This window comes from Dipodomys ordii, unplaced genomic scaffold, assembly GCF_000151885.1.
Source record: "Dipodomys ordii isolate 6190 unplaced genomic scaffold, Dord_2.0 Scaffold106, whole genome shotgun sequence".
Taxonomy (NCBI): domain Eukaryota; kingdom Metazoa; phylum Chordata; class Mammalia; order Rodentia; family Heteromyidae; genus Dipodomys; species Dipodomys ordii.
The window spans coordinates 1,919,412-1,931,461 of record NW_012267322.1 but is presented as its reverse complement, the minus strand read 5'-3'; the positions used below and the strand labels follow the sequence as shown (position 1 = coordinate 1,931,461).

Here is a 12,050-nt window from a genome sequence, read left to right as displayed (position 1 = left end):
CACCCTTTGTCCCTTCATTTAAGACAGCCTGTTTTAAGGTCAGCTGATTAGCAACTAGAATTTCATTTCACCTTGAAATGTAAGATGTCTGTAAATTTTAGGGGGCCTGATGTGGATGTTTGGGGGAGATTATTATTCTGCTTACCACAGCCTCCAAGTTTGGCTTTGTGCAGGCTGTTTAAGCAGCCTGATCTTCCCACCATCTAGTGAAGCAGGAGGCCATCCACATTCACTGGTGCTTTGCTGGACTGTCACCCACCAATGACTCTGCCTCAGTGGCAGGTAGGGTGAGAAAGCTTGGAATCACCATTTGGCTCAAGCCACAGGGTCAGGCACTGTTCTTGTGGATGGTAGGGTACCAGAAAGAGAGGGTAGTTGCTACAGTGGGCTCAGACTCTGAACTGGTACTGGGTCTAGGGAAGTCATAAAGTCTAGGGATTAGTAAGTGGGAAGGGACATCTGCTTAGTATGCATGAGGCTCTGTGTTCAATGTCCAACATTAAAAAAAGTTGCAACCAGACACCCTGTGGCTTACACCTGTAATCCTAGCTACTCAGGGATCAAGGTTTGAAGCCAGTTTGGCAGAAAAATTCACGAGACTCTTATCTCCAAAAAACTGGAAGTGGAGCTACGGCTCAAGTGGTAGAGCACTAGCTGTGAGCAAACAACGCAGGGACAGTGCTCAGGCCCTGAGTTCAAGCCCTGGTACTGGCACACGTATACACACATATACACACACACACACACACACACACACACACACACACACAATATTAATTTCCTTACTAGACCCTCAATTTGTATATGAAATTCATGTGTGTGTGGGGAAATGTAGGATGTGTGGGCTGTGTTTGTGTGTTAGTACTACCAACCTCATGGATATTGTTGAGACTTAGTTGAAAAAATGCTGGCAAAAGGCCTACCACTAAAAATGTGCCCTAGCCAGTGACCATTGTAGTTACTACGAGTTTAGTTCTGCCACTGTATACAGTATCGCCTCATTTTCCCCATTAAGTGAAGTAAGATGAGCAATGATCTGTGCACCCTTACCTGCCCCCTGCCCTGTGCACTGCTTTGTTTGCTGTACAAGGAATGTAATGAGTTGATATGTATCCCTGGTGGGTGGCCAGCTCTGATACCTGGTATTTCTAGAGCCGTCTGGACCTAGGCTGAGGATGGATTTTGCCTCTGGTGTTCCTGGTGGATACTGAGCCAATGAGAATTACCCCTACTAAATCTGGGAGCTCAGGCCTGTCTGCCTTGAGTCTTCCTCCTGCAGGATCCAGATCCCACTCTGCCCTGGTGCTTGTCAGGTGAGGGACTTGGAGCCTTTTGGGGGAGCTTGCATAGTTAGTTGTTTGTTGAAAGTAGCTCTAAGAAAGTGCCTCAGAGATTGCCCTGCCCACTCATGTCACAGAGGCAGTGTCTCAGAAGGCAACAGACAGCAACCTTCCCAAGGCACCCTAGTAACAAGACCACCCTTGAGAACCAGGACTCCCACCTCCCTACAGTCGGCCTCTAGATTTGATGGCAGGAGGGTGCCTGAGGGCAAGATGTCCTCTGAGCTGCCAGGGACATGATTTTTTTTTTTTTTTTTGGTCTGGAAAGCCTCTTGTTTTTTTCCTGGCTGCTTCCATTGGAAAGTCTAATCTGTGTGTGCCCTGAAGCGTGCTCATATCTGGCTGCTCTGGTCACTCTGGCCCTGGGGATCACTGTTCTGCTCTCTTGGGGTACACAGGGTACTTTGTATCTGCTTGCTGGGGCTCAAGCTGACTCCTCTCCACAGTTCCATGTCCTGTCAGGGCTTCTGATCAGTTGGGCAGTGCCCTTTTGGGAGGAGGAGTCATTAATGGCCAGGGCTCCAGCACTGGCTGGCAGATGGCTCTTCCCTCCAGTTGCTTGTTTGCCCTAGAATGATTCCATTCTCACATGTCACAGCTCAGAGTAGACATCACCAGTTGATTTCAGCTCTCAGATTTGCTTTTGTAGCTTGTAAATACAATATCTTCTCTTGCCAATTTACTGTCCTTGAATGTTCCCTTCTCTCTCAGAGTCTTAGCCTCTTGTATCATGTAGGATTAGAATACATGTCTCCTGAATCTAGGGTCTCAATTGTCTAAGTTTGTGGAAGAGCCTTAGGGATCCCTGAGGTCTAAACGGGGGTGAATGAGACATCCATCCAGAACATTACAGAGCTTTGTCCTGAAGAGAGCCATTTTCTCTTTCCTTCCCTTCCTCCCTCCCTCCCTCCCTCCCTCCCTCCCTCCTTTCCTTTCTTCCATTCTTCTTCCTTCCTTCCTCTTCTTTTTTGAGAAGGCCTTTCTGTGACAATTCCGTTAGTAAGCTGGATGGTTGCAACACTGTTCAAGGTGGCCTTTTATTCATCTTAAAGGGACTTGGGAAACATATTTGCCTCTTCCAATTCTAACTCTCATGTGACAACAGACAGGTGAGGTCAGAAGGTATTTGGATGGGGACATGTCCCATCTGGAGGCTGATGGTAATTTTTAATTCACAAGGACAAAACTGGTCTGTTCTGGGAGCACTGGACCCTTCAGGAGGTCTGGGGCTCATCTGTTAGCTGTCACAGGGGAGTTGGGATTTGTGGTATCTGAAGCCCCTTTCAGGTGAATGAAAGATCACATTGAGTCCTCCAGCTATCCAGATTGCCATCTGGGTAGTCACAAAAATGTCCTGGAGGCTAGGAACTTCCTGGGCCTCAGCTCTATTCAATCCCCTAAAGAACCTGCTAGTGCAGGACTACCTCTTGTTTGGATAGCGTGGGTTTTCTCCGTGCTTCTCATTGGAGGACAGCCCCTTTTGGGCGGAGCTCCCTCTTGGTCTTAGCACCTCCTCTAGCAGCCACTTGTTAGAATCCGGGGCTGCCTTGGCAATCTGCATGCAGCAGCCACCACGTGTGACCATGGGAGCCTGGGATACATCCCACTCTGCTCTTTTTGGCATTGATGTGTTGCGAACCCCAGCTAATGTTCTTTCTTCTCAATAGATTTTTTAGTAAAATTTCTCTTTCTTTTATGCTTATTTAGGTTCTTTTTCCAAAAGCAGACAGCAGAAACTTCCTACAACCTATTTCTTGCCAGGCAGCTTTGCAGGATTAGTCATTTTAAAATGACTTTAATCTCCATCTTGAAGCCTATTTTTTTTTAACCTATTTTGTTGTGTTTCTTCGCTTACACTTATTCTGGAAGGAGGGGAAGCTGAGGGAGGGCCTGGCATTCATTCCTGTCTTTCCCACTTGATTCTTTTGGGCAACAGCCCCCAAAGGAAGGAGTCACTGCAGTTCTGTGAGGAAAAAACAACCTCTGAATAGGATTAAGTGGTTTTTATCCTGGCTCTATTGCTTGCCACCTGGATGGCATGGGGCAGGCTTCTTAGCCTCTCTGTGCCGTTGTTTTTCCTTCTGTCAATGCACATGGTAACAACAGTACCCACCTCACTGGACCATTGAAAAGACTGAATGAGTTAATGCCTGTAAACTGCTAGGAAGAATGCCTGGCATACAGGAAACCTAAATAAGTGTTTGCTTAAACATGGAAAGGTAGCTGGTGGTGTGGACTTACTTTGTTCTCATGGAAAAATACCTTCATGTCAGGTACTGGTGGCCCATGCCTGTAATCCAAGCTGTGTAGGAGGCTGAGAATTGAGCAGCGCTGTTTGATGCCAGACCAGGCAGGAAAGTCTGTGAAAATCATCTCCAATTAGCCACCAAAAAGCCAGAAATGGAGCCATAGCTCAAGTGGCAGAGCACCAGCCCTAAGCAATAAAGCTCAGGGATAGTTCCCAGGCTCCGAATTCAAGCAAAGAAAAAAAAGTGGGGAGTACTTCCACTCCCATTGCACAGCCTTGCCTTCCCTCTTTGTACATGTTCTAGAGGGCTGTGGGTATCATGCTTTCTGTATTTATAATGCCCAACAGTCCGCAAAAGGGAGGCGCATATGTCAATAGAAATGGTCCCTCTCCTCTGCTGATGGCTTGCAGATTCGGATCTCTGGCCCCTGCCATCCCTTCTGAAGACTTTGCTCAGTGCCCCAGTACAAAAAAATGCATTGGACATATGGGAGGGCAGCAGCCAAAGTGGAATGCTGTTTGAATAAAAGGCGCTTTCAATGGGGCAGTCTAGGTTTGGGACATCATATGTCAACATGCCCATTTCTACTGATTGGGCCTTTTCATGTACTGCAGCCTTATTTTCATTTCAATTCAGATGATTATAACCCCAGCAGTTGCTCTGTTTGTTGCTCTCAGAATAATATGTTCTGCTTTAGTTTTGAAACTTGTTTGCAGAAAAATAAAGCCTACCAGTCAGCCCCACAATGAACCTTGGGTTTCCCCTTTCCAAGTCCTGTGAGGGAAGGCCTGCTATCAGGATTGGGGTGTGTGCCGGGAGATGCAGTCTGGCCCAAGGATGCTTAGACACCAGCCTGAATCTGGGGAGTAAGTTCACCTCCCTGCAGAGGAAGCCTCAGCTTCCTCTTCTCAAAAATGGGGTGCTCTTAGAGACAACCAGACAGGGCTTTTGTGAGGATTAGATGTGATTCATTGTGATAATAGACATACTTAGCCCAGTGCTGGCATGTGGGACATGCTTGATAAATGTAGCTGCTAAAATTAGCACTAGTGGTACTAATTAGAACTAATTGTTATTATTGGCAAAATAGTGCTTTTGTTTAACAGCTTTATTGAAGTATAATTTGCACACCATAAAATTCACTTACTTTAAATGCACAATACAGTGTGCCTCTTTAGTTAAATGCACTGGGCTCTGCAACCTGCCACAGCCTTAGTTGAGATCATTTCTGATTCCTGTTTCCACCTCCAGCCTGAGGCAGCCAGAGTCTGCTCTCTGCCTCTGTGACTATGCCTATCCTGGATGCTGATGTGAATGGAATAGTAGTGTTCCTTCCTTCCTTCCTTCCTTCCTTCCTTCCTTCCTTCCTTCCTTCCTTCCTTCCTTCCTTCCTTCCTTCCTTCCTTCCTTCCTTCTTTCCATTTCTTCTTTCTTTCTTCCTTTCTGCTGTTAATACTAGGGCTTGAACTCGGGCCTTGTACTCTTGCTTGGCTTTTTCATTCAAGGCTGGTGCTCTACCACTGGAATCATACCTCTACTTCTGGCTTTTTGCTGATTAATTGGAGATAAAAGTCTCTTGGATTTATCTGCTCAGACTGGCTTCAGACCTCAGTCCTCTGATCTCAGCCTCCTGAGTAGTTAGGATTACAGGTGTGATCCACCAGCTCCTGGCCCAACAGTAGTTTTCATAGTAATTTTTCTTATCCACTTCCATGATGGCTGCCTTTCCCTATATGTATAAACTAAGTGTGGTTAGGAAGGATGCTTATAGCATGGGTGGGGTACTGCAGGAGCAGGGAATGTGGAGGGTGCAGATAACTGCCCTTGGGTCCTTAGGTGGCATTAAGGATTGGGGAGCCAATGAACCCAGCAGCAGAACCTGTTCAGGCTTGTCCTCAGGCACAGGTGTCTTCTTGGTTTCATCTGACCATCTGGGAGTTTTCCTCACTTATCAGTTGTCCTGGGGATCTCTGTGCTCCCATTGAAATGCAGACCCTGCTTGGTCTTTTATGAGGGACAACTCAAAGGAGAGCTGGACCTACCTAATGGATAAGGAGGGTATTGCACCTAGGGACCTCCTCTCCCTTCTTACCTATGTAGGTCTTACTTGTTAACCTATGCTATGGTTAGAGGGTTCGAAAATATAGAGCCCTGGTGTTCATCCTATAGCTGTTGTTATTATTTTATGGGTTTGGCTTGTTGCATGAGGCCTTGGTTTCCTTATCTGTGTAGTGGGACTACCTTTTCAGTGTTTGTAAGACTGTGCTTAGTGGGATAGGAAGGTTCAATGGTAGCTTGAGGGAACCTGAGCTAAGGCATCAGAATAAAAAAAAAAGTAGGCCGGGTGCTAGTGGCTCACGCCTATAATCCTAGCTACTCACAAGGCTGAGATCTGAGGATCATGGTTCAAAGCCAGCTTGGGCAGGTAAGTCTGTGAGACTCTTATTTCCAACTAATTATAGAAAAAGCCAGAAGTGGAGCTGTGGTTCAAGTGGTAGAGTGCTAGCATTAAGCAAAAGGAGCTCAGGAACAGTGCCCAGGCCCAGAGTTCAAGCCCTGTGACTAGCACAAAAAAAAAAAAAAAAAGGCAGTTAGGCCTGGCTGGGGGGCGGGACCAAGTAGTTCCCTCAGGGTCCCAGCTCTAGCCATCTCCTCCCTTGGGTCCCTTTTGTCTGTGCCCTGTGGAGCCCAGCTGGCAAGAGCTGGGAATTAACAGGCAGGGGCTGGGCACCTCCCACTGAGGCTAATCTAAGAAGCCGTCAGCGGTTGTGGCTGAGTCCTTCCAGTCCGAAGGGCCTGTAATGTGAGGCTCCCGGGGGAGAAGGTGCCCTTGCTCTGAGAGGCGTTCCTAGAGGTGCCAGGCTTCAGAGGTGAGGAGGCTGCTGGGATCCTCATAGCCCGGAGCTTTGGTAAGAAGCATCTATCCAGGCGGAGCTGTGCCCACGCTGCTACAGGAGTCAGGTGGACTTTCATGGGGGTGGGAGATGGGGGACTGGGGAGTGGCCTAGGATCTGCTGGGTGCCAGCCATGAGGAACCCCCTTGAATCTCCCATCAGCCTTTGCTTTTTCTTCTTGGGGTTTCCCTGGGATATTAGGAGTGTCTGGAGAGAGCACTGCATGGGAGCCCAAGTTCTGTGATCCTGTTCAAATTAGTGCACCAGTCTGAGGTGAATGTGTACATGTGTATGTGCATGTTTAAGTATTTGTGATTGGTGTGTGTTGTGTGTATGTGTGTGTGTGTGTGTGTGTGTGTGTGTGCTAGAGAGATTGTGGAAGTGATGTGTAAGGTATGTGTTGGTGAGGATACATGCCTCTGTGTGTGTGTGTGTGTGTGTGTGTGTGTGTGTGTGTGTGCATGCACATGTGCATGTGCACTTGTCTGTGCTGGGCAGGTGGTGCCAGCCTCTTCCCTTCCTGCAGGTTCTGGCTCTCTTTGAGATGGCTTGTCTTTTCTGAGGACTGAACCAGGCTGGCTGGGGGTGGAGAGGCGGGCGGGGCGTCAGGGTTACAAGACAAGGTCAGCACAGCCGAATCTGAGCTTTTGTTTGTCTCTCCCCTGCCCGCAGCAGCCTGCGGACTGTTCATTCATTATTAAGTTTTAAATCCACCCGATGAGAAACTTGAGCCTTGGAACTGGCTCCTGCTCTACTCAGGCTGACTCTGTCAGCCCCCCACCGCGTCTCCGGAACTTCACTGCCATTATTGGCTGTGTCCTGAGTTGTGTGCCTTTGTTTTCTCAGGAGCACCAGCCTTTAGGTTTACTGAGTGTTCGTTCTTCCCAGTCTGGATGGCCAGGGGAGTCCCTCCTGTCCCCTGAGAGTGCAGGACACAGGACAGCCTCTTAGATGGATGAGCCCCGCCTGCTCTGAGCCTGGGGGAGGGGACACTGTCATTATGTGCACCCTCAGGCCATCTCCGGCTTCCTGGGTGGACTGGGGCATCCACAGGTAGAAACAAAGGAACTCATCTCCAGGGAATGCTTTGCTCTGGGCACCCTCAGGCCTTTCTCAAATGCCCTGGCTCAATTCCATCCAGCACTAGAGTTCAGTGTCAGGTGTCTTATGATTTCATACCTCCTGTATCTTGTCTGTTACCTGAAACAGCAGTTCCCAGCCCCCTCAACCCCCAGCCACAAAGAGTATGGTATGGCTGCTAAAGTAAAGGACATTTGTGTTTCTTGCTGTGTCCCTAAGGACCAATAGGATTCCCTACAGGATGCAAGGTTGGAAAGGAGGCAACTCCCAGGTGTTGATCAAGCAATGGGACTTGTCTTCCTTTTGGCCTGTGAGACTGATGGTCTGTGAGGTCATTTCCGGCGACTGTCTGGATCTTTCTCCCCCATCACCCCCAATCAGGGAAGTGGCCAAGAGCTTCACCTCCGGTGAGATTACCACACCCAGCTAGGCCCAGGCAGGTGTTGTTGAAGGAAAAAAAAAAAGACATTTCCCCTTCATATCCTGCTGCCCCTCTGCCGTGTCCTCTGCAGATGGGAAGGCCCGCCTGTCCACTTGCTTCCGCCCCTGGCTCTCCCCCTCCCCTGCAGCCGTTGGCCAGCTGCACAGCCTCAGCCTGAGAGCTGTCGAGAAGCTGGCTCTGTCCTTGTTTCCCCGGCGGCCCTGGGAATTGCCTCTAATCTCTTCTCTGCCTTCCCCCTGCAGATGGTGATGACGACCCGCAGCTCTCCTGGGTGGCCTCGTCTCCCTCCAGCAAGGATGTTGCGTCACCCACGCAGATGATCGGAGATGGCTGTGACCTTGGCCTCGGTGAGGAGGAAGGGGGCACAGGTCTGCCATACCCTTGCCAGTTCTGCGACAAGTCCTTCATCCGCCTGAGCTACTTGAAGAGGCACGAGCAGATCCACAGCGACAAGCTGCCGTTCAAGTGCACCTATTGCAGCCGCCTCTTCAAGCACAAGAGGAGCCGAGACCGGCACATCAAGCTGCACACCGGTGACAAGAAGTACCACTGTCACGAGTGCGAGGCGGCTTTCTCCCGCAGCGACCACCTCAAGATCCACCTGAAGACCCACAGCTCCAGCAAGCCCTTCAAGTGCAGCGTGTGCAAGCGCGGCTTCTCCTCCACCAGCTCCTTGCAGAGCCACATGCAGGCCCACAAGAAGAACAAGGAGCATCTGGCCAAGTCGGAGAAAGAAGCCAAGAAGGACGATTTCATGTGTGACTATTGCGAGGACACCTTCAGCCAGACGGAGGAGCTGGAGAAGCACGTGCTCACGCGTCACCCGCAGCTCTCTGAGAAGGCGGACCTGCAGTGCATCCACTGCCCTGAGGTCTTTGTCGACGAGAACACACTGCTTGCCCACATCCACCAAGCCCATGCCAACCAGAAGCACAAGTGCCCCATGTGTCCTGAGCAGTTCTCCTCAGTGGAGGGCGTCTACTGCCACCTAGACAGCCACCGGCAGCCAGACTCCAGCAACCACAGTGTCAGCCCCGACCCTGTCCTGGGCAGCGTGGCCTCCATGAGCAGTGCCACCCCTGACTCCAGCGCCTCCGTGGAGCGTGGCTCTACCCCGGACTCTACCTTGAAGCCTCTTCGGGGGCAGAAGAAGATGCGGGATGATGGGCAGGGCTGGTCCAAGGTGGTCTACAGCTGCCCCTATTGTTCTAAGCGGGACTTTACCAGCCTGGCTGTGCTGGAGATCCACCTGAAGACTATCCATGCAGATAAACCCCAGCAGAGTCACACATGTCAGATCTGCCTGGACTCCATGCCCACCCTCTACAACCTCAACGAGCATGTCCGCAAGCTGCACAAGAGCCACACTTACCCTGTAATGCAATTTGGCAACATCTCTGCCTTCCATTGCAACTACTGCCCCGAGATGTTCGCGGACATCAATAGCCTGCAGGAACACATCCGTGTCTCCCACTGCGGTCCCAATGCCAACCCACCCGATGGCAATAATGCCTTCTTCTGCAACCAGTGCTCCATGGGCTTCCTCACGGAGTCCTCCCTCACCGAGCACATCCAGCAGGCTCACTGCAGCGTTGGCAGTGCCAAGCTTGAGTCTCCGGTTGTGCAGCCCACCCAGTCCTTCATGGAGGTCTATTCCTGCCCTTACTGTACCAACTCCCCCATCTTTGGCTCCATCCTGAAGCTCACCAAACACATCAAGGAGAATCACAAGAACATTCCGTTGGCACACAGCAAGAAGTCCAAGGCAGAGCAGAGCCCTGTCTCATCGGATGTTGAGGTGTCCTCTCCGAAGCGACAGCGGCTCTCAGGGAGCGCCAACTCCATCTCCAACGGCGAGTACCCCTGTAATCAATGTGACCTCAAGTTCTCCAACTTCGAGAGCTTTCAGACCCACCTGAAGCTGCACCTGGAGCTGCTGCTGCGGAAGCAGGCCTGCCCCCAGTGCAAAGAGGACTTTGACTCCCAGGAGTCACTTCTGCAGCACCTCACGGTGCATTACATGACCACGTCCACCCACTATGTGTGCGAGAGCTGTGACAAGCAGTTCTCCTCGGTGGACGACCTGCAGAAGCACCTGCTGGATATGCACACTTTCGTGCTGTACCACTGCACCCTGTGTCAGGAAGTGTTCGACTCCAAGGTGTCTATCCAAGTGCACCTGGCTGTGAAGCACAGCAACGAAAAGAAGATGTACCGCTGCACGGCCTGCAACTGGGACTTCCGCAAGGAGGCTGACCTGCAGGTACACGTCAAACACAGCCACCTGGGCAACCCAGCCAAGGCCCACAAGTGTATCTTCTGCGGGGAGACCTTCAGTACTGAGGTGGAGCTCCAGTGCCACATCACGACCCACAGCAAGAAGTACAACTGCAAGTTCTGCAGCAAGGCCTTCCATGCCATCATCCTGCTGGAGAAGCACCTGCGGGAGAAGCACTGTGTTTTTGATGCTGCCACTGAGAATGGCACGGCCAATGGGGTGCCCCCTGCGACCACCAAGAAAGCTGAGCCCGCTGATTTGCAGGGCATGCTGCTGAAGAACCCCGAGGCGCCCAACAGCCATGAAGCGAGTGAGGATGACGTGGACGCATCAGAACCCATGTATGGCTGTGACATATGTGGGGCGGCCTACACCATGGAGGTCCTGCTGCAGAACCATCGGCTTCGGGATCACAACATCCGCCCTGGTGAGGACGACGGTTCACGCAAGAAGGCTGAGTTCATCAAGGGAAGCCACAAGTGCAACGTTTGCTCGAGGACTTTCTTCTCAGAGAATGGGCTCCGGGAGCACCTGCAAACACACCGGGGGCCGGCCAAGCACTACATGTGTCCCATCTGTGGTGAACGTTTCCCTTCGCTGTTGACGCTCACCGAGCACAAGGTGACCCACAGCAAGAGCCTGGATACGGGCACCTGTCGCATCTGCAAAATGCCCCTGCAGAGCGAGGAGGAGTTCATCGAGCACTGCCAGATGCACCCTGATCTGCGCAACTCGCTCACAGGCTTCCGCTGTGTGGTCTGCATGCAGACAGTCACCTCCACGCTAGAGCTCAAGATCCATGGCACCTTCCACATGCAGAAGCTGGCGGGCAGCTCAGCTGCGTCCTCTCCCAATGGGCAAGGGCTACAAAAGCTCTACAAGTGTGCCCTGTGCCTCAAGGAGTTCCGAAGCAAGCAGGACCTTGTCAAACTTGATGTCAACGGGCTTCCCTATGGCCTGTGTGCCAGCTGCATGGCCCGCAGTGCCAATGGACAGGTGGGTGGCCTGGCTCCTCCAGAACCCACTGATCGGCCCTGTGCCGGCCTCCGCTGCCCCGAGTGTAGCGTCAAGTTCGAGAGTGCTGAGGACCTGGAGAGTCACATGCAGGTGGACCACCGCGACCTCACACCAGAGACCAGCGGGCCCCGGAAAGGTGCCCAGACATCGCCAGTGCCCCGGGTAAGTGCAGTCAACCTGCTCCTGCCTTATGTTCCCTGAGGAGTCACTGTTCCCCACAGAAACTACCCCTGCCTGCACTGTCCCTGGCTGTAGCCTAGAGAAGCAACACAGCCTGTCTTGGCTAAGCATGCTGCTCTGCAGTGCATTCTCCCAGTCTGAATCCCAGTTCAGCTGTGTGTCCCGCACAGATTATTTACCTTTCTGGGCCTCATTTATTGAATGCTCATCTGCTCCAATTCCGATATCCTAGAACTGTTTCAAGGGGCCAGTGGCACGCAGGAAATGCCCAGTGCAGTGGCCGATGTACAGGGAGTATGCTGTATATGGAGGCTGATATCCTTGTGAATGATCTGGGGGTAGACTGGCTTACCTGCTTACTTGGTTTCCTTGGGCAACTGCCTTAACATCTCTGTGCTTTTGATCCAGCATTGTTTTGACAAGGCATAAATATAAACACTATGTACACTTGGGGCTCGGAAATAGGCACTTGTCTGGGGCTCAGATCTGCTTGCTACAAGTCACCGGCTGATGTCATTCTCTTCAGTTACGTCATCATCATCATTGTGGTGCAGTGGTGGTGTGGGTGTA

The 12,050-nt window shown here is 51.3% G+C and overlaps 1 protein-coding gene across 3 annotated transcripts in view; it reads left to right on the top strand.

The window, feature by feature from the left end:
* Znf423 (zinc finger protein 423) overlaps positions 1–12,050 on the top strand; it is a 325,283-nt gene that overhangs the window by 188,219 nt on the left and 125,014 nt on the right. For all 3 annotated transcript variants that reach the window (XM_013027900.1, XM_013027901.1, XM_013027902.1), the window contains one exon: positions 8,248–11,462. In XM_013027900.1, the coding sequence (XP_012883354.1) occupies positions 8,248–11,462 (3,215 nt within the window). The remainder of the gene's footprint in view (positions 1–8,247; positions 11,463–12,050) is intronic.